At 35.1% G+C, this 25,251-nt stretch overlaps 1 protein-coding gene across 1 annotated transcript in view; it reads left to right on the forward strand.

The window, feature by feature from the left end:
- The window catches only part of LRRC49 (leucine rich repeat containing 49), a 44,765-nt gene that overhangs the window by 3,151 nt on the left and 16,363 nt on the right, over nucleotides 1-25,251 (forward strand). Inside the window, exons 5-9 of the mRNA XM_068410482.1 lie at nucleotides 517-720; nucleotides 2,313-2,379; nucleotides 12,285-12,428; nucleotides 14,551-14,612; nucleotides 21,071-21,218. Coding sequence (XP_068266583.1) covers nucleotides 517-720; nucleotides 2,313-2,379; nucleotides 12,285-12,428; nucleotides 14,551-14,612; nucleotides 21,071-21,218 — 625 coding nt within the window. The remainder of the gene's footprint in view (nucleotides 1-516; nucleotides 721-2,312; nucleotides 2,380-12,284; nucleotides 12,429-14,550; nucleotides 14,613-21,070; nucleotides 21,219-25,251) is intronic.

The following is a 25,251-nucleotide window of genomic DNA, read 5'->3' on the forward strand; positions in this document are numbered from 1 at the left end:
CTAAAATAAGAATAACTGTTTTCAGCATAATTTCCTGCATCTTTTACTTTTCACATTAACACTTCTTATTTCAGGTATTTATATTTCACATTTAAAGTTCTATAAACCAAAGAAAAATTGCATAGACGTAGAACACTTTGAATTCTGATCTAAACAGGCTACTTATGTGGTATCTAATGAAAAAATTTAAAAATTGGCAGGCTATGTCTGTTTAAAAAATTATGAGGTTACAACATGAAACTTCAATGTAGTTTCCATGTAACAAGCGAATCTCTGGTTAAGAGGACAGGCTTTCAGAGAATTTTGGAAGCACTTCTGCTATGTTTTCATGTTGTTTTTTTATAGTAAGGAGCTACTGCCTTATTTACAGAGTTTAATTAGCAAACCTAATTGCCTTAATATTACCTTAATCGAGGTGATATACTGTTCTTGGTTCAGTCAGAGTGGGTGAGTAGAAGGTGGATTACCAATTTGTTACTTACATGTGTTTTTTGTTTTGTTTCTTTTTCCTTCCAGGCAAAAACTGACAGTGTGCCCAATTATAGATGGGGAAGATCATATCCGCCTTTTGAATTTCCAACATAACTTTATAACCCGGATCCAAAATATTTCTAATCTGCAGCATCTTGTTTTCTTAGATTTATATGATAATCAGATAGAGGAAATAAGCGGGCTTTCAACTCTGAGATCCCTAAGAGTCCTTTTGCTGGGAAAGAACAGGTAAAATAGTAAAACTAACCTAAAGCACCTTACTTCTTTATGATGTACAACTGTGATTTGTCATTGTTTCTGTTAGAGTTTCCAGATTGTGATGTTGGCTGTGAAACCAGTGAGCTGGTCCCTAACACTAGCTAAGTGTTAGGGATCCCACTGAGGAAGCACACAGTTTTTGCTCACAATGTTCCTCAGAAACTTCCTTTCTTATGTAAATTTTAGCAACAGTTCTGAAGTATTTTACATGTTTCCGTCTAATCTTCTGCTCTGGCTATTAAATAAGTGTTCTTAGGTTTGTGTGACCGGTGGAATATCTTTTCACATCACACAAAGTATTAAATGATTCTTTATAACCTGTAAGAAGTATTTCTGCCTGATGTATTTAGCTGGGAAAAAAAATCAGACACGTGAATTGTGGATATTATTGCGTATTTATAGGTTCTGTTGGGAGATACAACTTGCTGGTTGTATTACTTTCTAAAAATACAATTCAAATCCTGTAGCCTTTAATTCTAATAACTTAATAGGATTATATGTGGAATTGCTCACATGCCTAAGGGTTGTGCTCTGATTTTGTTCATTTTCCGTATTTTCTTTGTATTCAGTAAAGGACAAACTGGTAAACAAACTTCAGTGATGCGCAGATTACAAAGAATATATCTCCTAATTCAGCCTGTATTCAAAACTGATGACTTTCAATAATGCAGTATGTTACTAGAGCTTACAGCTTTTATGTTAAAAATCTCACTTGTAGAAATTAATTTTGTTTGTATCAAAATATTGGAGTATGGGAATGATAATTTTAAGGTGCTTTATTATTTTCCAAATCATAGCTACATTAAGTGCTGTATAGTTTGTTTATGCAGAAGTATGGTTTGGAGGTAGTTAGGACAAATACTCATAAATGATTACAAGTCAGACACAGTTACTAGCAACTTGTTTTCAGCTTGATCTATATGTGATCTTTGATTATTCTCCAAGCAAATGCATAATACATGTGATATTTCGTATTATCAGCCAGTAGATGATGCTGTTGAGTATATAATAACCTAGGTCTGGAATCAGAAAATAGGGCAGGACAAAAGTTTTAAGACAGTGAAGTTGTACAGGGAGAGAAGAAATACTGCCAAATCTAGAGACCTATACTGTCTAGAAAGGGACAGTGGCTTTCAGGTTTTTTTCTTTATTCTGTGCTCTTCTAACAAACTCTCAAAAGCCTGTGTCACTATAGTCTTTCTCTAAACTGGTTTGGAATTAACTGTTTGCCGGTAATTTTTTTTTATTATTTAGGTATCTGGATAGGTTGTTTGTTGACTTTATTTTCTGGTGGTGCAAGTATTTCTTCCCTTTTCATCTTCCTAGAAGAGCCACGTACATACTGCCACTATTGCATTATTGACAGTCAGAAAGGAAGGGGATAGTCTAAGGCATGCTCATTCATGTATTCATTTTTTTTTTACACAGTTCAAAATTTTGTTGTTATTCTGTTACTCTTGGTGGGCAGGAACAAATGGCTAAATTCTGTATTAGCTGGAAAATGAAGGATACTTTTTCTCTAATATGAAAAAATCATTTGTGTCATAATTGAAATCTTTCAGAATAAAGAAGATCTCAAATCTGGAGAACCTAAAAAATCTTGATGTTTTAGATCTTCATGGAAATCAGGTACAGTACAATAACTTGATTATTTACATTTCTTGTGTAGACATCACGCATTTCCTACGTCTTTTACCGAAGTAAAGTATTGCATTTTGAAAGGGAACTGGTAGCACTTTTGCCACTCTTGAGGTCACAGAAAACAGTAAATTAATAAAAGGTGATATGTTATTTTGAATCTTGATATCAAGTCTCTTGTACTTTTAGTATTGTAATTTTGGAAAGTTACAGTGATTAAAATGCTGAGGCAACTGCGTATAATAGCACTCACCTACAGAATAGTAATCTAGCGTAGGTAGTTGTGGTGTAGTTAAAGAAACACAGTCTTAAAGTCATAGAAGAATTTAAGGTCCCATTGATTGTTGTGTTGTTTCTACTATTGGTGATCTTACAAAACAAGATCCCTTACACATCTGTAGAATATGTAAATTTGTACAGGAAAAAGCAGAATGGTCCAAGCTTTTGATTGATTGATGCTTCTGAATGGACTTAAGTCAATGTCTATTCACTTTCCCCAATTTGAGATTAAGCAGTCATTTCTGTTTCAAGTGGTGCATAAAGTTTTAGCTGTAGTACCTGTAAGAGGAAGGTTCTTGTTTAATGGGTATGTCAGAAGCAGTATGGAGTATTAAGGGCAAGCCAGATGTAGTATTCTTTTGTAAAATAAATTTAAAACATGATACAAAATGTTCCATAATTGAGCTGTTTAAGACAACATATGGTTATTGTGACTATATAAGACCAATGTGTGAATTTTCTGGATTCCTGTTCTGACAGTTCTGATGTCTTACTGATTTCTCTGTGTGTATATCTTCTTTATTATACAATTGCTTGACAGTGGGGAATGGGAATTCTTTTTAATAAAATAAAAAAAAAAAATAAAAAAAAATAAAAAAAAAAAGGAAAGAAAAAGACAAGCTAGCACTGTGATGAGTTATGGTTTCACGTGATGTGATAAGTTTGTGGCTTCTTTGAATAACATTAGTCCAATAGTATGCATGTTGTACAGTGGCAGAAGCAGTGTAGGAACAGCTAATGACACTGCCCTTGGAGCCTTAGAGTGACTATGTTTGGAGATGGCTAAGCATTTGTGTAGTTATAATACTTTTCTTATTGCTGTTCTAAGTTTGGGGGTGGTTTTATGTTTTTGATAAAATTACTTGTAGACTAGACATGCAGCTGTGCCAGTCAGCACACTTTTATAGCACAAGTGGAGCAATCATTAATGGAAATGAAACATAGATCATGCACAGCTCTTACAATGATCATGAAGTAGAGCTGATTTTTTTTTTTTCCTTCTTTTTCCTTCAGGTGTCTGTACAACTCCCTTTACATTAATTAGAACTTTATTAGGAGTTTTGGGCATAGTGCCCAACTGGCTGCTGCTAGATCAGCTTCATAATAATAGGCCTACTTTAGTCCAGAGAACATAAATTATCCTGTATCAGGAGCTAAATATTAAATCTCTGGAGTATAATAAGTGCTTCTGTTTTTCAGAAAGTTTTTATCGTAAATGTACATGTGAAGGGCACAAATGTTAGGAAGTGGAATGAATTGTTTCTGCATTTTTTTTGTAAGTTTAGTGTATTTTTCATGAAAAGACCAAATAAAGACTGTGAACTTCTCTTCCATTAATAAATTATCTTTCTGTTCCTTTCCACTTTAAAGATGTGCAGGTTTTCATATTAACATTCTTTTTTTCTGTCTTTGAGTAAATCAAAATTTAAAACACCAATAAAATACATATTATTAGTTATTTTTGAAGGCATAAGGGAAGAAATGAAGAAGGGAAGAAATACTGGGTTTGAGACATACCAGCTTAGTGCATTAATGTCTTGTTTTGAAGTCTGGGGTTTTTGTTGTTGTTTTTTGCTTATTTAATAATGAATAGGGGGGGCTCTGTCTTTTATTTAGATTTGTGGAATCTTTATTTGTGGCAGCCTTCTAGTCCATCTTAAATGGTATTTCTTCCACATCGTAAATTTCTCAAGAACAGACTTCAACTACAGAACTGATTTTGAGAACTTCAAAATAAATGTTCCAATATTCCAGAATGTAGTGATTTAAACAACGGATCAGTAGAATTAAAAATGAAATGTTGGTATATAGTTCAAAATAGTGGATTCTGATCATTGTTCTGTTGATATAATGTCCTATCTCTAACATATGCATGATTTTTTTTCTTTAATTCAGTACAGATCAATTAGACTCAAGAATGCAGAAACAATATCCTGCTTGTTAGTCATAATGAAAAACAGTAGCAAATAGGATTTGCTTTATCTTAATAAGCTCTTGATACATCTGTTTGCATAGATTGCTGGTGGGGTTATCCTGCACCCAGTTTTCACACGAAAGTAAAAAAATCTACAATAAATCTAGTCAGTTTTATGATTTGGAACCAGCGATGGGCAGCAATTGTCCTTTATCAGGGTGGTTCTTATTTCAAGTAAAAGGTGTAACGGCACTTTTGTGGTGTGCATCCCTTATGTCTCCTTTCCTTATAACTACGGAAAAATGTGATTCACTTTTGGTGTACAAGAGTGTCATTGACTGCCAGTGTAGTTTCAGTGTCTGTACATGCTGAGGGAATATGAGATGTCCTCTGGACATCATTTTCCTTTGCTCGCTTCTAGTAACTGTGAAACAGACTGTGTGGGTTACTTAATGTTACCATCTTTTCAGTCATACTCTTTCTTATGCTTACAGGTGTTTTTATGGTACTTTTCCTTTCATTTTACATTCAAAGTTGTGTTTCTTACAGATGTGAGAAATTATTTAATGCTGTGTGAATGAGAAACAGATATTCTTGATCCAGCACAAAACTTTAAGGCTATTTTCTAGAAAAGACAGCCGTCTTTGTGGCATCATCTGTATCTTGTTGCCAGGAATATTTTCAGGATTTTCTTAGTGTGATATTCTTGAGCCACAATGCAAAATTCATACTGTTAAAGGCACTACTCAGATGTGCACACTTGGTTTTGCATTTTTTTATTTTATTTAAATTTTTTTGGTTTTGTTTTTGAAGAAAATATTTGTAGCTTCATTACAAAACCTGCCATTGTAGTTCAGTTAGTAGAAGGAGTTTTGATACCAACTCTCCAGGAAGAAATTATAAATTCTTTCAAGAAAGCTATTGATAAGCTAAAACTTGGATGTAAGTTTTGCCTGAATGCTGTCTGCTCAATGAGCAAATTAAGTAGACTGTAATTGGCCTAAAACAGGGGTGACATATAAATGAGTATATGTCAGATGCTATCAAACAAGTCAGCCTCACCCCAGTCCCTGGGAAAGTGATGGAACAAATAGTCCTGGAAACCATTTCCAAACGTGTTACAGCAAGAAGGCAACCAGGAGTGGTCACCATGAATTTATGTAGAAATTGGCATTTTACAACAAAATGACGAGCGCTGTGGATGAGTAGAGCACAATGGATGTGCTCTTGAATTATCTTGAATTTAGAAAGGTATTTGACACTGTCTCCCATTACATCTTTATAGACAAACTTAAATTTGGACTAGACAGATGGACAGTGAGGTGAAACGAAAACTGGCTGGACTGCCAGGCTCAAAGGGTTGTGATCAGTGACACAGTCTAGCTAGAGGCCAGTCGCTGTCGTTGTACCCTAGAGACTGATACTAGGTCAATACTTTTTAACACCTTCATCGATGACTTGCATTATTAACAATGCAGGACATTGGAAGGAGAGCTTTGTACATGAGGTGATTGTGCTGCCATTCAGTGGGACCTTGACAGGCTGGAGAAATGGGCTGAAAGAAATCTCATGAAATTCAGGAAAGGGAAATGCTAAGTCCTGCACTTAGGGAGGAATAGCTCCCTGCACCAGTATGGGCTGGGCGCTCAACCGCTGAAAAGCAGCTTTGTAGTAAAGGACGTGGGGGCTCTGGTGGATGGCAGGCTGGCCATATGCCAGCAGTGCGCCCATATGGCAAAGGCGGCCAACAGCCTCCTGGGCTGCATTAGGAAGAATGTTGCCTGCAGGTTGTGGGAGGTGATCCTTTGGGCTCCCCAGTACAAAACAGACATGAACTTAGGAGAGTGAGTCCAGCAAAGAGGCACAGAAGTGGTGAAGGGACTGGAGCATCTCTCATATGAGGAGAGGCTGAGAGAGCTGAGATTTACTTTGCCTGGAGAAGAGAAGCCTCGGGAGTTCTTATCAACACATATAAATAGCTGATGGGAGGGTCTAAATAAGATGGAGCCAGACTTCAATAGAATCATTGAGCATAAACTGAAATACAGGAAACTTCTCCAAACTTAAGAAAAATGTTATTGTCAGGGTGGCCAAACACTGGAGAAGGTTGCCCAGACAGATAGTGGAATCTTCATCCTCGGAGGTGGTCTAAGCCTGACTGAACGTGGTCCTGGGCAGCCTGCTGTAGCTGACCCTGCTTTGAGCAGGGGGTTTGGAAAGGGCGATCTCCAGAGGTCCCTTCTGACCTCAACTGATGCTCTGGTTCTGTGGGTAGGGTTACTTTAGATTAAATTCGCTATCTTTTCTTTTCCTATTTTCCCTTTGTAGTGGTAGGGGAAATAGAAGAAAACAATAGTAGACAAAAAGAATTATTTTGAGGATACTAGTAAAGTGACGATTCTTTATTGCGAAAATGTCCCCTGTAGAGCCATGAAAAGCCTCTTTATTGGATGAATGTGGCAGTTCCTTCAGCTATAGTGCACTGAATCAGTACCCTACTACAGTACTCACGGAATGGCCCTCTGTGTTTGGGGTTAGGATAGGAGTGTTCCTGTGGTTTTGATGTTCATATATCCCGCACGTTTGATGAAATTATGTATTGGATCTGTTGGTCTTTAGCGCACTTTCTTTGCAGTTTGCACTGATTGCTACTATTCATCAGTTCTGTGTCTGCTTGAGAGTAAACGTTGATCACAAGTCACTATGGAATATTTTGGTGATTTATTTGTTGAGAAGTAAGACAGTTCAGTTTTCTTCTAACTTGTTGATTTGTCTGTGTAATTTTGTAGAGTCATCCTCTGTGATTCATATTTATATATGTATTAGAACAGTAATCTATTCTACAGCTTTTTTTATTCTTTGTTTTAATATATATAGCAGCTCTGTTTTGACTGGAGGTTTTGCCTTTTGAAGTTGCCATGTCTTAGTTAATACAAGATGAGGACACATTTTTTTTGTAGTAAAGATAGTTCTATTAAGGGGAGAATATCTGATGAGCAGTCTTTATCACAGTAGAGGATTAGCTGAATATTTGCTACTTGCATACAGTTTACTAGAGATACGAGTTAACTTGCATTCAGTGATTCTGTTATCACCAGCTTTCCTCTGTAGTCAGAGGGACAATTCCAGAAGATCGTTTAACACGTTTGTTAGACTCCAGTAGATGAGAAGAGTCATATAAGTAAAATGCTACCACTTAAATGGTATTGCCTGGCAACAATAATATTATTACTACAATATACTATGGAATATAAATTACTACAGTAGTATTACTACTGCAAACTGTGTTATGATACAGAACAGAGTTTTTCCATAGTCTTTGTTTTCACGATTTGGCTTCTCTGATGTCATGAAATAAAACCCATAAAATTCAATGTAGCAGGTTATAGCAAAATCCAGTAAATCTTCCTGATGCCTTTTGGCAAGTCCTTTTACCAGATTGACTCTTCAGTGAATATGAAATTCCGCGGTTCTTTCTGAGGATGCTGAAGGTGCTCACATATCTGACAGGAAAAAAGTATTATTCTTTTAACTACCCTTTTTCCCCTTTATGGTTTATATATGTTATAGGACATATTTACAATAAAATACTGAAATATGTTATGTGTAATATCCATTACATAATATCTGACCAAATAATTTTCATTCTTACTTCAGTAGTTTAATTCACTGCAGGAATATTCTAAGGTGCTTGCAATAATTTTAATTTTTTTGGTGTTCAAAGCTATTGTTAATAATGTGTGGTATCTCTTATATATTACCTGTGATCCCAGAGGATCACTGAACAATTAAATCTTGTGTACAAGTTATATTAAAGGTATTTGAAATGCATTAGACTAACAAAAAGTTTTAACTCACTCTTTGTACATGGTAGTTCTACATAAGATAAGAATCTCAGCAGCCGCTCTCAATAGATGCAGACTATAAATGCTCAGAGAGGGATATGGCCAGTATATCAATATTATTAATTTTATTTTTCACAAATAGTACTAGAGCCTAGCTAGAGATTATTTATTTTTGTTAATGTTCATGGAGTAGTAGCATTTTTAAGGAAAGCTAGATTCCTCTTATAGTCTTAGTCCCTCCCTCCCTCTCTCTTGGGGTGTAAATCAATCCCATAGATGGAATGCAGAATGTGAAACTTTTAAGACTGGAATGTTTCCAAGAGTCTGGAGGTGAGGAAAAACAGAAGGAGGAAAATTTCTTTTTTTTTTTTTTTTTTTTTTCCTTTTGGGAAAATATTTTGATTTATTTGGGTACTGAATTTTTTGGATAATATGATTTGGTCTGAACTTTGAGACTTCTCCCATCCAAGTGAGAAAAGTACTGGGAACTCGATGTACTTTAAAACATTGAGGTATAGAATTCCACAATGCTTAATGATAAACCTTGTTTATGAAGAAAATCCCTTCATATAATAAATATCCAAAGAAGGTTAAAAAAAAATGTAATGCCTAGTGAAATATTGCACTCAATGCCTACACTTTACAAAAAGGACAAAATGTGAATTCCCACATCATGTTACTACTCTCTGCCTATTTTCCAACATGATTTAGTAAGGCTCTTGATTTTAATACTGCCCAGTAAAAATTTGTAAGAAAATCCAGCATCTTAGTAACATTTGATTAAATTTTTATGTGGAGGCTCTGTATCTGTGGTTATTAACATGCTAATATGGACACATAATACTATGCCATTCAGAGACCGTGCACATGATTGTGTGCATGGTGTATTTAATGCACTGCAACTTACATTTAATTTTGAACTAAATATTTAATTTCTGAATAGTGTGCTTCCAAGCACTCTGAATAGTCTATGGAGAGAACGCTGATTGTTGGCTTGATCTTTGGTGTCAAGGTAAATATTATCAATGGTATATGTTCCATATAAATCTCTTTAAAACCTTTTTATTTTAGGTAGGGTTAAAATGGGCTTCACTCTGTCTTCTAGTGAACTGATGCATTAAAGTTGAGTCAAGTTGAACTTGAATTTCGTTCTAACTTTATTTAGAATGAAATTTATTCTGTAGCTCGTTATATTTTAAAAAGTCATTAGAGTTATTTTTTGTGTTCTGTTATTTTCCTTGCCAAAAGTTCAAGGATATAAATAAAAGGGAAATAAAATGCAACTTGATTTTTCAGGCGTGGACTTTTCAATAATCTCAGAAATGTGTGTTAAAAGATGCAACTTTTATGTAGTTTAATTAGTGATGAGTGATTATGTGGTGCATAAAAATCTTTTCTGCAATAAATCTATTTCATAGCTAAGTATTCAAACATAAAAGCAAACAAGAAAATTGAATAGTGTTTTTGTTCAGTGTTTACAAGTCTTTGTATGTATTTGAAAAAGCAACTAAAATGGTTAATAATCCTTCTTTATAATTAGTAGAAAGTAGTAATAGATATAATAAAATAAATATTATTTGAATCCTCTAAGAAGAGGGGATAATGGCTTGTTATCTAATCTGCACCTAATGACACACCAGCTTTTAGTATGTAGCTTCATGCATGCATAATTGAAACAGAGAAAATCCAGTAGTTAATCTTTAAACTTAGCAAAGTGATGAAGAGAATCTCTCTACATTGCGGGTGAAATCATTGTCTTTGCGATAGCAGTAAAATGCCAGGATTAATATTCTGCGTTGTGGCATGCTGTAATTTTAGCTAAACAGACATCTGCGGAGGTCTGTGCTCTTCATGCTAACCATCTGCTCTTGGCTTTGCTTTTATAAGTCTTTCTGTCTAAATATATTGTTCTAAATGGTGGTATTTTCTGTTCCTTTTGCTGTAATATTTTTGTATCCTGATAATTTTTATATTTTGCATATGATACACATAAATGGAAGATGCATAATAGTTTAATTAGCAGTTGAATCAAAAGCTGGTTTAAGATGTTATTTAATTTTGGTTTTGCTATCTACTTTTGTATGCTTTTTAATGGAAAAACTGCTGAAATACTTTTTGTAGCAGCATATTCAAGTCATATGTATAGGCTTAGAGATACATATACATATGTGTACATACATGTGTGTATATATAGGGAAATTATCAACAACATTATGTGTACTTGAACTGTTAAATAACAGCTACCTTACCTCTTCTTCCATTCCAGGAGCTGCTAGACAGATTCTGGAAATTGGCATGGCCAGATTTTTACTGGTCTAAAGCATCAGAAAGTTCATTATCACTGGGAAGGTGTGTGACACCAGTCGCTATTTTGCTTGTCTGCATCTAATTGCTGTTGGCAGCTTTGAGGAGGAATAGCATGCCAGAGAACAGGGTGTTGAAGGGAGCTTACAGTGGTCCAGCAGATGATCATTCTAATTGAAAGGGAATTCATTATACTTGTTACTAGCTTTGTGCACTGTCTCCTTGGATGCACTGCCACACATTATGGAAGGTTGAAGTCTTTTCTGCAGGAAAACCTGCTGCCTTCTTTCTGCAGTATAGCATGGGTTTCAGTAAGAATATGATAGGAATATCCCTGTGCGCAGTGGCAATGCTGCTTCTCCATGATACATTGCTGTATGCAAGTCCTGCATAAATGTCGGGATAGATGCTGGAGGACAGATCCCAAACCACTATGAGAAATAAATACCTGGATAGAGACCCTTGAGTGGATCACTCTGAGAAATACAAACAGCAGAAAATTAACCCAGATTGTGTCAATAGAGCAATAATTAATGCTTTTGTAAAACACAGTTGCATTTCAAGAAGTTAAAAATAAAATTAAGGGGCAATAGCTATTCTTACTCTTGTGATTATTTTTTTTTTTGTCAGTATCATCTGAATCTTTAAAATATGGTATTAAGTGTAAAAACAAATGTTGGGCAGCTCCCTGTTTAGTTTAGTCACTTTGTTTGATCCCTCCATTTTCGAATCACAGGAAGCCATGAGTTGCTGAAGAAGTGCTGGGGACTGTCAAGCAAATGTGCTGTGTATCCAAACTAAGGATGCTGCTGCTTTCTTTTAACTTTTGAGTATGTCTTACTGGTTCCAGCAATTACCTGCTTGTAAAACTTCCTTACAAGCTCCAATTTCAGAATAATTGCTTTCTTCTCCAGAGGGATGTGGCTGCTCCTTGCCCCTGACTCACAGCAGGTTCCCATCCTCATGACCTGCTGGAAAGTCTGTGGAGCTCCTGTGGATAGAGCTATGAATGCTGCTACCGGCTTTTTAAGAGGCATGAAGGGAAATTGGTGCAGAGTTCTGTGATGGTAGGGAGATATGATGCCACATATTCTTGTAGCCTAGGTACCAGGAGATTTGGATGTGTGTTTGAGTGCCTTTGCAGGCAAATTAAGGATCAACCATGCACAAAATTTCCCCGTTTTGGCATATCATGATATCATCAGTGTCATCTTAGTTTTATGGTGTCTTTGAGGTTGCTGCTACAGAGCAGCACAGCTGAAGTAACCTGATTTCTGATGGTAAGGAAGGAAGTATTGACTGATTTTACTGCAGTAAGACTAGAAAGATATTGGTGAAGTGAATGCTTGTACTTAATTTCTAGCAGACTGTAGCTTGTTTTCAGCAATTTATGACATGATTATAATGATTTAGAAAAATACCCAAGAAGCACACTATTGTATTCAGTTGATTGTTCATGTATACTTTTTTAAAAAAATGTATGCGCTACGTATTTCTATTGTGTATCTATATAAAACGCAGTATACATGTTTGTAATTATACCTCTTTCACAGATTACTAGAATAGAAAACATCAGTCATTTGAGTGAACTGAGAGTGTTAAACCTTGCCAGAAACCTTCTAACCATTGTAGAAAACCTTAATGGACTGGATTCACTCACAGAACTCAACCTTCGTCATAATCAAGTCTCTGCTATAGTAAGGAACAAAACTCTTGTTTTTTTCTATTTTCTTTTTATTTTTGTTTTTAACAAAACACACTATTACTGTAACTTGTTTAAACCATATCAGCATTTCAGACTTGTGAAATCCTGTGTTTTCCTGTATTGTGTTGCTTGTCTTGTGCTGCAATACTTACTCTTACAACATAAAGGTGAAACAAACAGCAATTTATTTTTGGTGATATTTTGTTTAAATGTGATCACTTGTAGTGATTCACATCTTGATAACTCATGATAGTTCTCTGGGGGGGGGGAAAAAGGTTCTGAAGCAGCTTTGTGGTTCTAACATACAAATTTAGAGACTTTTCTTCCATACAAGTTTGTTTCCTAGAAACAAACCCTCTCTTAATTTCTGTAGCTCAGCTAAGCAGTCAGACCATGTTAAATTTCATCTACTTATGAGTATTTCTGAGGCAAATGCAGAGAAAATAGGTATTGATCTTAAAAGCAGAATTTCCCAATTGAAGCTTTAGCCTAGCATTGTAAGTCTTTATGTTCTGAAAAATAAAGCTTTTCACTTTGCAATTTGAGTTGTAGTTCAGGTATGGCAAGTAGATTATTTGAACAAATGCTTTTTAAAATAATACTGTAAGTCTACTTAAATAGCTATATTTTTCTGGCCCTCATAATTCCTTCAGTTCTTGCTCTCCTGTTGCTGCTGAGCCTTTCCTTTCTTGACTTTCTGTTACTTACCATGTATGAATTGTTTTTATACTTCAAAAATAAGAAATTTCTGCTCATTGCTGATTCTGTTACTGTACCTTCCCCCTACATCAGTTACGTTACCTGGTGCTTGTAGCCGCTGCCTTTTTGTTCCTCTCGGGTGTAGCTTGTACTTTATCCTTGCTTCCTGTTGTCACAAATAAGAGTCAGCATGAAATTTAAATTAGTGAGTTACAGGCTTGGACTCTGTGCTATATTTCAGTTTAATGTTCTAGTCTTTCCTAGCCAGAGACAGTGTTTCAGAAGTTGATGTTCTGTTCAGGGAAGTACTTTATTTTGTCTAATTGGTGTGTTTGTTTGGTTTTTTTTACTTGGTTAAATTCTAATGGAGTGGTGTTTCGTGTGTCTGTGTTGTTTTTTTGTGTTGTTTTTAATTGGATGATGGTTTTAGCAAGTATGTCACTAACTCTCCTTCCTCTAGAGAAGGACTCTTAAATCATATGAAGTCACGTCTTGGACTCATAATACTGTCTGAAAGAGTAAATATATGTCTCTTTCCTAAAATAAAACCTGTTTTTTATTTTAATGTGTTGTCTTTTTCTCTGTGTGCAACAATGTACATGTATGTGTTTGCTTAAATTTTTTTTATTTTTTTTTGAGGAGAAACACCCTGAAAAAATGAAAGCTATACTACTTTTTTACTGCAAGTTGGAATATGGTCCTTAGTAGGATAAGGAAATGCAGATTTATACTGAGGGGTTAGGTGTGCAGTTTGAATGGTATGTGAATCACTGCAGACTGTGCTGTCTGGTCATTATGGATTTATATTTCATAAGTGAAGTTTGATCTTACTTGATGTCCTTCATCTTACTAATATTTGAGCTATTTAGAGATTTTCTGCAAAAGTCTTTAGTGACATGTATTAAATTCACAATTACTCATTCTGGAAACTCATTCCTTCTTATAAATTTCAGTTGTAAAGGTGACAGAATCCTTCAGGTCATTCTCTGGCAGAAGAGTCAGATGTTTAGTCGTGCTAATAGCACTTCTGTATTGCACTTCAAAAACCTTATTTCAGCATGGTCACAAAATAAACTTTTTTTTTTTTACAGTGTGTTTATCCTGCAGCTTAAATGCTGAGACAGCACCTTGGCTTATTTCCCAAAAGCCTGTTCAGAAACCAGCAGCAGCCTTATCCTCTTTTCTTTAACATCATTTGCTTTGCAAGTGATGCAGCTTTTTCTGCAGAGTAGATATCTGCACTGAAACACTCCCTTGCAGTCTGCACTAGGGAGAAATGGAGCTGCACATTCAACAGAAATCAATGTTGCAGCAAGGTTATAGCATATAGAAATGAAAGTATTTCATCAGGCAAAGTAGAGAGGTTCAAAAGCTACTTTCAGCTACTGAATTTATGCCTCTGTCTTTCCTTCTAGAAAGATGTGGATACTTTGCCCCGTCTCCAACGTCTCTTCCTCAGCTTCAACAATATATCTAGGTAAGGGAAATAGCAGTTTGCTTCCTACCAGTAATTTGAAGTATCCTATTGGATCTGTGTTTCATTAAAATTTAAATTCAAACACTATGAATGCAGATGCTTTTTTTCCTAAGAGATAGCATAATCAAGCCATTGTGTATTTTCTACTTTAAACTAGAAGTTCTTGAAACCTTGCATTTAAATATAATTGTACTGTGAGTATTCTACCAAGAAACTTGTATTTTTAATTTAGAAATTATCATATTGTTTACAATGATTATGAAAATTAAAAATAGTTGTGTAAATATGCTGTTTTACTGTTAAACTATGTATCTGTTAAAACAACATTACACAAGGTATATATTACATTTAACATACAATCACTGTATTTATGGAGTTACACAAACTGCTGAGTCAGATACTGCTTACAATGGTTAGATTATATCATGTTTGTATTTTACTTGTCCATATATTAATATCTGGAAGGTATATTTATGGTTATTTCTCTTTCTAACCAGATGGCAGAAGCAGAATAGCTCAACTTTCAAAGCAGGGCTTCTATAGTTTCAAGTAACTAAGTGCATTTTGTTATAAATAAAGTGTTTGTCTTCTATGCTTTTTCATATTCATGCATTTTTGGAGTCTGCATTTATACTAGTGCCAATATTTTTTTTTAAAAAAAGTGCCTGCATTATCTTCAGTTTGGTGTGTCCTTTTTTTTTTTTATCCCTTAATCACCACCAGCCTTCTTTGTTAGAATCAAATAATTTAATGTGGGATAGGGGAAAGATGCTTTGTGTTCTAATTACTGGAAATACTGTGCTATTCTTGTTGTATCTGCTTTCTCTGTAAAATGTTACACTTAGTATGAGCTTTTATTGTAATAGGTACTTGAATATTTTAAGTTGACCTGCATTACAGTTTTTGCAGACAGCTCCAGCCTGCTTGTCTGTGTGCGTTGGTTTCTTAAAGTACCACTGCAGTAGATCTCTTTAAATACTCATGGGTATTAAGCATCTGAAAAAAAATCAGAGGTGAACTGCAGGAATCTTTAATATGCTTTTCCCATAATTAATCTGCTAGAGAAGAGATCAGGATTTTGCCTCTCTTGAATAATTCCCGGAATCGAAACATGCCTTTTGTTTCTGTTTTTCTAAAAAATGTCTTAACTTGGCAAGAACAATGAGGGGACTGCAGTAGCTGACTCCTTTGCCATCATGGAACATCACTGCAGTCAGTGGAATTTCTGTATCTTTTTATGTATTTGGTACATTTTGTGTAGCTTTCTGACACCTTTCTTACATTCTTTTAGGCGAATTCGTGTTGTTTTTACAGTGTTCAGAGAAGGAAAAATGTTTCAGTTTTTCTGTGAGGTTTTTAAACCAGATTTCTCAAACTTTATGTAACCAGTAGCTTGCTTCGTGGTACTTTATCATGATTGTTGTCATTTATTCATTGGGGCTTCAGCTGAACGATTGGTAGATCTAGTCTTAGCTTTCATGTAAGCTAGAAATACTTGCTTAGAACATTCATGAAAATATATAATTTGATTTTAATTTGTAGTGGGAGTAGGTATATAAAAATCTTAATATCAAACAAAAGACATTGCTCTTCTATAAATTTTGTATACATATGTGGGTAGGTGGGTGGATCAGTTTAACTCTTTATTTACCAGGTATTGTTTTAAAACAAACAAAAATTTTCTTTTTATGATTACATTTAGCTTGGGTTTTTGAAATAACCTTCTATTGCATATAGTTGTTTTGAAGGCTAAAAAAACCCCATTAATTCCTGATTTTGAGTGATGTAGTAGATATGTCTTCTAACAGGAAAATGATGAAATATAAAAGTCTGCTCTTGATGGTCTGTGTTCTGATACTTGGCTTGATACTGTTTGAATTGACTGAAGAAGTTATATGCAACTGTAATACTAGTGAATTGCTGTGCTACATCTGAACATTCCTACAACCCTTTTAAATGATTTTGTGTGGTTTTGTGAGTCACTTACCTGGGTTTACTGTGTGCCATATGGTAATTTTAAAAATTATTTTTCCTAAGAACAGCTATGTATATACAACTGACTTTTCTTTTAGACAATCAAATTGATACATGGATATTCTAATTAATTTATCTGTAGTTGCATGGAGAAAACCTGCACATGGAAACAAACAACAAAGTATATTGCCAAAACCTGAATATATTTGTGATACAGGTTCATTAAAATATTTTATTAGTGATCTTTCTTTTTTTAAAAAGAAGTAGCATTTTTGAGGCAGTGCTCCCATGGAAAGTTTGCTACTTTCTCTTTTTGTATGTCAGCAAAAATCCTTGAGTCTTCAATTGATACATACTGACATATATGAATTAATATTTCAGTAAAAGATTCAGGAATGCCTTTTAAAAATTGTCACCATTTAAAGCATGAGAATCTATCATGGGTTTAATCACTTATGTTCTTTTTCCATCATGCTTCAGAGGAGGCCTTAGAATGCTGCTGCTTCTCTGCAGAGCTTTTAGTAAAAGAGGATGTATTGGCAAGATAATATAAGCTAAAACCTAATACTGTAAAAGTTGATGCTGATCTGAAACAAAAGAAGTCCTACTTCTGGCTTTAGCCCCAAAAAAATTTAGCAGTTACAAACTGAAGGCGTTCATACCTGATGGCTGAAGGTAATATATATCTCTAGAGCTAGATATAAAGAAGGGGGAGAAATCCCATTTTGAATTTGTCATGTGGTACTTGGAAGAGATTACAGAAACTGTTTTCTTAGGAAAGGTATGCCACTGAGATTCAGAAAGACGGTTATTGCTCGTATTTCAAAATGTGAAACCAGGGAAGACCATTTTTTAATCTTGGAAACAAAATACATATTTTCACTGTTACAATGTTGTCCAGATCAGCGCTGTGTTTGCTTTTTCATTTAGTAAGGCACAATGTCTAGCCATGTGGAAAAAGTTGGATACCAGCTCAAAGGATATGTAATTGCTCTTCTTCATTTGGTTGCTGAATTGGAAACCTGAGAGAAGGAATGTTCTTAGCCTAATAAAAACAAGAAAATATCTTTTTTTCTCAGCAGAATGAAAAAATATAAATATGTTGTTAAATACTTGAACAAAAGCAGTACGAGGGGAATGAAAGGTTGATTGTGGTAACATCTGTTTTCATCAGTAGTTTAGTGGTTAGAAACCTAGGAATACCCAAGTTTTCTTCTTTGAATGTTTTTTTGAACATACAGTTCCCTCTAGGGTGTCCTGTCAGGCTAGCAAGTATGTTACCTTCCTTCAATTCTCCAGAGCTTTTCACCTTTATGGAACATGCTTTTAAAAAGTCATTGATGCAAATGTATAAGAGAAGGAACAACTGTCTTCCTAAGTAAGTAGGCTGTGTCCTTTTCTTGCCTACTAAATGTGTAAATGTGAATGTGTATCACTGGTGGAGGTTGAGATTACACCACTTCAGAATACTCTCCTGCTTAGTAATCGCCACGCTCTCGTATGAGGCAGGAAAAGTGGGTTTGCATCCCCTCTGGCAGAGGGTGGAATGGGATGCAGGACTCTGAGTATGCACACAAGATGTAAAATTGATCTATTCTGAAAAGATTTCCAGAAAACACTTTTTGGTAATTTAGCCCAAATTCACAACTTGTTTCTGTGTCGCTCTAAGTACCATTTTAGCAAAGATAAATTCATCTAGTAAGAAAGAAGAACAGGGAAGGAGAGGCAGTTGCTGTAGTTTGGTGGGACTCCTGCAGGAGAAGGTCTTTTGGAAAGAGAAGCAGACATTCCACTGAAGATTGACTGTGGCAGCCTGAAAGAGCATCATCCACAGCTGCTTTGTATTTCACGAGCAGGTTAAAGACTCCTTTGTGGTGAACAGAGGCTAGAGAGAGCATTGAGACATGGCTTCTCATTCCCGTAGGGTGGTCACCACTTGGCTCTGTCACAGTAGTCTGTGTGCTAGGAAGCAGACAGAAGCTTGCTTGTAAAGTATGCATACCAAGTCTGTTTGGTAAGTGTATTACATTGAAGCTTTGCTTGGCTTAGGACTGGGATGCCAGAGTGACAAGTACAGTATATTAAGTTTTCTACATTGAATTTCTAAAGCTCTGTCTTTCATATGTGTATACAAAGATGTGAAAACATAGCTATTTTGCACTACTGTTTTACTCTAAAATTGAGCTGCTAATAGGGCAGCTAAAAGCAGCAAGCACATTTGTTTTAGCTCCAGAATGAATGTTCTGGTATGCTGAAGCATTGAGAATTTCAAAGCACAGCAGTATGTATAAGTGGAAGGTCTTGAAAACACTAGCAAACTTTCAACTTTTCTGTCATTTCCTGATGAGAATGGTTTTATTAGAAATATGTAAATCATACGTAATGGCAGAAGTACTGTTTGGTTAAATGTTTAGTGGGAAGTGTTTTGAGTAAATATATATAATGCTTTTAATAAATATATTTACATTATTTGAAACTAATTTTGAACACCAAAAAATTTTCATATTTGTCAAGTAAAATCTGTTCTAAAACAACGGAAATTCAGTTATCTTTTCTTATTCTAACACGTTTACGAGTTTGCTTTACTAAGTTCTGTGTCATTTGGGAAGGTTATCTTTTATCTTCAGGACATATTGAGTATGTATTTTAAGTAATATGTCAACCTGATCTTCCAGAAATGTGGTTATGCAGGCTGTTTTATGGCAGGAAAATTGGATCAAGAAAAGAAGCAGAAAATTATAATCAAACATGTACAAAACACCCAATTCTTCAGATATGCTAAGCACCTTTACTGCCCTCATTGGAATCTGTTACATAGTTCATTTTCCATCAGTTCTTATGTTATTTTGATATACTAAGCAGAAAGGTAGTAGAATCTTCCACTTGGTCATTTTTCTGCTACATCCATTTGGCATATCACGTAGAAGTTACTTGCATGCTGTACTAATTGTGTTGGGGTTTTTTTGAGATTTTTATTAGGTGATTTCTTTTCTTCACTCCTGCTAGCTTATGTTGGTATCCAGGTCTTTATTCAGCTGGTTGAGACTGATTGCTCTTTGGTGATATGATTTTTATATTTTATCTGTATTTCTTTTTGTTGTTGTTGCAGAAATATTTTTGTCTAACACCTAGAATCTTTCAGGTATATATCATTTTAAAATCTGACATTCTGGTAGATCTGAAGCCCTTTGCAGCTGAATGTTTGTCCTCAGCAGATTATTGTGTGCTTTTTTGAAAGTGGAGTGATACTAATGATAAAGGCAGTTGCCATTTTATTCAATTACTGTCTTTAATAAGAACATCTGTACTGCATGCGATTTCTAATCCCTACGTTCAGGGCATTCTTAAAGTTTTGTATCTTTCCAAGTATTAGTGGAGGAAGACTCTTCCTGCCACCAAGAGTGAGAACTATAACCAGCTGATGCAGTAAGATTGTCAGAATATAAAAAAAATGGCAATAATTCCATATTTTCTACTTCAGAAATTGTCTCTTATTTCAGAATTATATTAAGTATTTGTTTATCTAGTAAAGTGATCCTCTGTTTATGTTTTTATGTGATCATCATTGATTCTTTTGTAATTTTCAGGTTTTTTTTAACTTCATTCTCAAAAGTACTAAGTCAAATTATTTCATACTTTCCACTTGCAGTTACTTAACTTGATAACACAGACTCTACTTTTGAAGGCCAAAGTGCATAAGGGTGCGTGCACAGTTGTACATTTATACACTATAATCAAGTTCTTAAAACATGTTGGGAAGTCATATTTACTTTTGTAACTCTTCAGCTTTTTTTTTTTTAAATCAAGTTAAATTGTTCTCTGTTGTTTAAAAATACTGTTTATCTGAGTCAGCTGCTTTCTTCTCACATTCCATCTTCAATGAAAGGAACATGGTACAGTCTGTACATCTCTGAATACATTTTACACAGGCCAGTTACTTTTGTCAGGAAACCAAATCAGATGTCTAAAAAGCCAGCTTGTTAGTGTTTGTAGACTGAACTCAGAACAATAGACAGATCTGTTCTGAGGATAATATGATGCTTTTCTAATTGTTTTTCTTCTGATATTTAATGATGTTGCAAACACCGAGGATCATTCTGTGGTATTTGTGGTTGGCTTTTTTTTTGTATTTTCCATTATTTTCATGCTGGCTTTGATGGCAAATACACCTTGTATTATTTTTTTGAATATGAGTTGATATGTATCCTATTTTAGGGGTTTTTTAGGTGAGACTCTGCTCCCATAGTTAACAAGTTCTTATTCTACATCTCTTTTTACCTGTATGTGAAGAGATTAAAAAGTTGAACAGCATCAGCTGTTGAGATTTCAAAATACTTTTAATTTGATTTATCATACACAGTATTGATGGGTGGGTTTTTTTCAGTACAGGTAAATATTAATGTTCTATCCTAAGAAATGAAATCTTCCATCTCAAAATTATTCCTACTCTATAACATTAAAACTTTAAACTTTTTTGCTTACAGTTTTGAGGATGTTCTGTGCCTTGCTGATTCCTCATCTTTATCAGATATCACCCTTGATGGCAATCCAATAGCTCAGGAGACATGGTACAAACACACTGTTCTCCATCATATGATGCAGCTCCGACAGCTAGATATGAAGAGAATCACAGTAAGACATTTCTGTTTTCATCAAACTTACTAGATCCTTAAATTCAGAAGTAAAATGTAGGGTTTTCTGTGTATATATATGTGTATTAAAAATAACACCATTTTTTACTTAATTTAGTATGGAATTGCATTCTGTATAGACATTACAATATTTTAAATGTTAACCTTTTTCCATTTGTTCATTTTTTAAATGCTTAAACTCTTCAAGAGTAAATACTGTGTGATCAGTTGCCATGTGACACGAGGGAATCTGCAAACCTTTTGGTTAGAACTTTCTCAACACTGTCTTTACTATTTTGCTGTATAGCTGAAAAGGAACAGCATATTTCTTCCAAAGGAGTAGTCTGTTTACCCTAAAATTGATGTTATTGGTGTCATCTTTGATTTAAAAATCTTGTTGGTTTCTTTAGTCTGCCTCTCTAAGGAAAACCTGGTGATCACAGTTGCTGTGTGTCTGTCTGTATTTCTCCCTTCCTTGCCTAACCTACTCTCCCCATTCATTTCTGTTTCTGCTGCTCAAGTTCAAGTAATCTTGATAAGGAAGAGAGGACTTGTAGACAACTGAGTCTCCTACAGACTTCTTGAAAATACACTGTAAGGTAGAGGATGAAAGACAATCACTTGGGGACCTTACCATTAAGTCAACTATTTTATCTCTAAATATAGGAAGAGCCATGCTAATTCTTCTGTGTCTACTCAAAAGTCATGTGTGAGCATGACTTCTTACAAGAAAAATCCATCCAACAGCAAGATAACAAATATAATATGCTTTACAAGCAACAGTGTTGCAGTGTTATATTTTTATCAGGTGCTGATACATACATCTTATTTTAAATGGTCATTTGCTTTGTACAAAGGCTGTACTGCATTATAAATTGCACCTGTTGTTTTACCATTTATCCTGTTGTCCTGTAGTCAATCCACAATGACTATAAAATAGAGCCAATTATGATGTAACATATAACATGTATGTAGAAAAACTTAATTTTAAAAATTAAGTGCTTTGGGACATGAGTTTTACTCCCAGCATCAAAAATACTTAATACTTGTTTGTTCGCAGGTATTCTATGGGTTGGGGTTTTGTGTGTGTGAATTTATACTGCCTTAATTGACTATTTGCTAATTGCTTTGCTTTTAAAAAGATAATTTTCTCAGTATTATTTCAGAAACTTGAGACACATAAAGTGTCTCTCCCTCCCCTGCCTCTTCTCGAGAGGACACAGATCCTGGTAGAACTCTGATGAGAAAAACTGTAGCAAGAGCTCAAACTCCTTCTTAGGCTCTATGGGATCTGTATGGGGAAAAAGTATTAGAAATGCACAGCCATGGGAAAAACTTAATCTGAGTTCACACCTTGTTAAACATCAGAGAATCAACCACAGGACAAAAAGGCAGAGAAAACCAGGCTTCACCAGTTGTGCTGCTCATAAATCTACTTGTAAAAAGAATGTGGTTTGCGTTCTTTTTATTTGCCTTCTGTTTTTTGAGCCTTGAACTTTTTTTAACATTTTCCCCATGTAGAGGGTGCTATACGTTTTATCCAATAAAAACTGTGTTACCCAGATAATCATATGACTTAAGAAACTGGGATTTTAAGAAAAATAACAAGTATCATGAGATTTGTGATAAAATTAGAGAGTTGGCAATGCCAAATCCAGCTATTCTGCCTAGTAATGCAACATGCTGTTACCATTGGCTGTAAGGGTAAGTGTAACTTGGTGGGGGAATGGAAGTACAATATTGGGTGTGTGCTTTTTCTCACTCGTTTAGTATACCTACTCTCATTACATTTATAGTATCTTTTCTTCATTCGTCTGAAGAGTGTCCAGACCATTTTGAACTTAAGTGTTGCTTTGTCTTGTAAAGAACTGAGAGTTGGACCGGGATGTTTGTTCTTTCTGACTAGGAATTCTTCACTAACCTGTTCAGAAGCTCTTCTGCTCGAGAACTGAGTTTTACACAGTTGTTACTTCTGCTTTTAACTTTTATTTTACTTGCTGGCTTCACTGGGACAAGAAAATTATTTCAAGAAAGAATAAAATCTGAATGATATCTTCAAAAGTTTGTAAGAGACTTTGAAGCTTTATTCGTATTGGTTTCAAGAAAGCATGTGCTCTTTGGTGCCAGGCCTTTTCTATGGGATTCCTTAGAGAAAGGGAACCTCTGAGCAAAAGTCCGGTGGTGACTGCTTCTGCTTTAGGGAACTATTTAGAAACATGAAAATCAAATACTCTGCACTTGGAATAAAACTTTTTTGTGTTGTAGTTGTTCTAATATTTCTTAAGTTGTGGCGGATTTGCCTTTATTCAAGTGATTGCATCATATTATGACAGCTTTTAAACCCTGGCCTGTGTGGAAGTTAGTGTTTTCTCACACTGTCTCATTCCTGAGCCATCTTTGAATGTAAGATTTAAGCTCTTAAACCACCAAGGCACGGACCCAGTGGTGCTGAAATCAGTGGAGGTTAGTCACCTGTAACAAGTTTCACTGTAAGACTGTAAACACCTACTCATTGTCCACACTAGAAAATGGTTTTTAGCTGAAAAACCCAGCCATTTAGTATTGTGTATCTAAAACATCAGTTCAATGAAAGTCTGTTACTTTCTCAAACTTTGACAGATCAGTCTAGAGGCCTGAAGAGTGGGGAGGAGACTGAATTACAGTGGCTGGATAGATGATTGTGTGTCGCCTGTGTTAACCATCAGTAACTGTCTGTAGCAGTGACACCTCTAGTCTGCCTTAGTTGTGAGGTAATGTGACTTGATTTATGGCACAGTGCAATAGGCTTGCATGAAACTGAAGTGTGTTACAGTCAAAGCAGGCTCAGGTTGTGTGTGTAGTCATTTGCATTGTTTGGTTCACATACTGTAATGGTTGTTTTTCTGGGCATTGAAGCTTTTTGATTACCTTTTGTAGTTTGAACTTTTGAAAAAGTGGACCTATCCAGTGGCGCTTACAGTTTAGCTGCGACCTATCTTTTTTTCTTCCAGTCTTTTGCAACAGTAAGCAGATATTGTCTGCAGACATGTAATAAAATATAAAAATATGAATGAAATGTATACATACTCCTTACTGAGAAATTACTTGACCAGGAATACTTGCTATCCATCACTTAAAATACACTTTCTCAACAGAATTTAAGTATTTATATGTGTGTGTATGTATAATATATAGTGTGTATATATTTTTTTTAATGTGCTGTGGTTCCCAAATTGAAAGACAAGCTGCATCTTTTTAACAGTAAAACGTTGCTTCTTTTCATTAAGGTTTTATAGGTTTTGGATTCTTAAAGTAAGAGAGCTGTGTTTGGTTTTGATTATTTACTTAGACATTTCTCTGCTGATCAGGGAGTACCTTCTACTGCTTTATCCAGAATAGAATTCATTATCGATTCCGTCACTACTGTGGAGTCCTTTTTTTTTTTTTTTTTTTTTCCTTTAAGGACGGATCCCTAATTTCTTTTTTCTTTCCACTGGAAAATAAGATACTTCAGGAACTTCTAGTGTCAGTCTTGCGGATTGTAGTCCTCTCTCTTAAATCAGGTCTTGCGAAAATACACTAAATTAATACTAAAAGTAAAAACTGGAGATAGGTCTCATTGTCAAATATCACTTAACGTTTTGTCAAAAATTTTACTTGTTATTTTTCACGGCTGTATTTCTACTGGAACCATCCTTACATTCTTACTTTGTTCTTGCATAAAATCAGGCTCTTTAGTATACATAACTAGAGCAGTCTGCCTTCTCCAAGTATAAGTGAGCTGAATTTTGTGTATTTTAAGTGTACTGTGTTGAGCCTCTTTATGCCTTGACAGCTTAAATGCGTATTCCGGGCCATTCTTCATATTATAATTTTTTTTTTTTTTTTTGTTTGTTTGTTTGTTACCTAAAGTAGTTTATAGGACTTGTTTGGATAATAGTAAAGCACTAGTGGGGAAGAGTACATGCATTCCACTGTGGTCTCTTTAGGATCCTTCTCAGGTCTTGCTGGATGTTACCTCTTTGAAAGCCTGATGACACAATGCTAGGTTTGGC

The sequence above is a fragment of the Nyctibius grandis genome, chromosome 11 (assembly GCF_013368605.1).
Source record: "Nyctibius grandis isolate bNycGra1 chromosome 11, bNycGra1.pri, whole genome shotgun sequence".
NCBI classification, from domain to species: domain Eukaryota; kingdom Metazoa; phylum Chordata; class Aves; order Nyctibiiformes; family Nyctibiidae; genus Nyctibius; species Nyctibius grandis.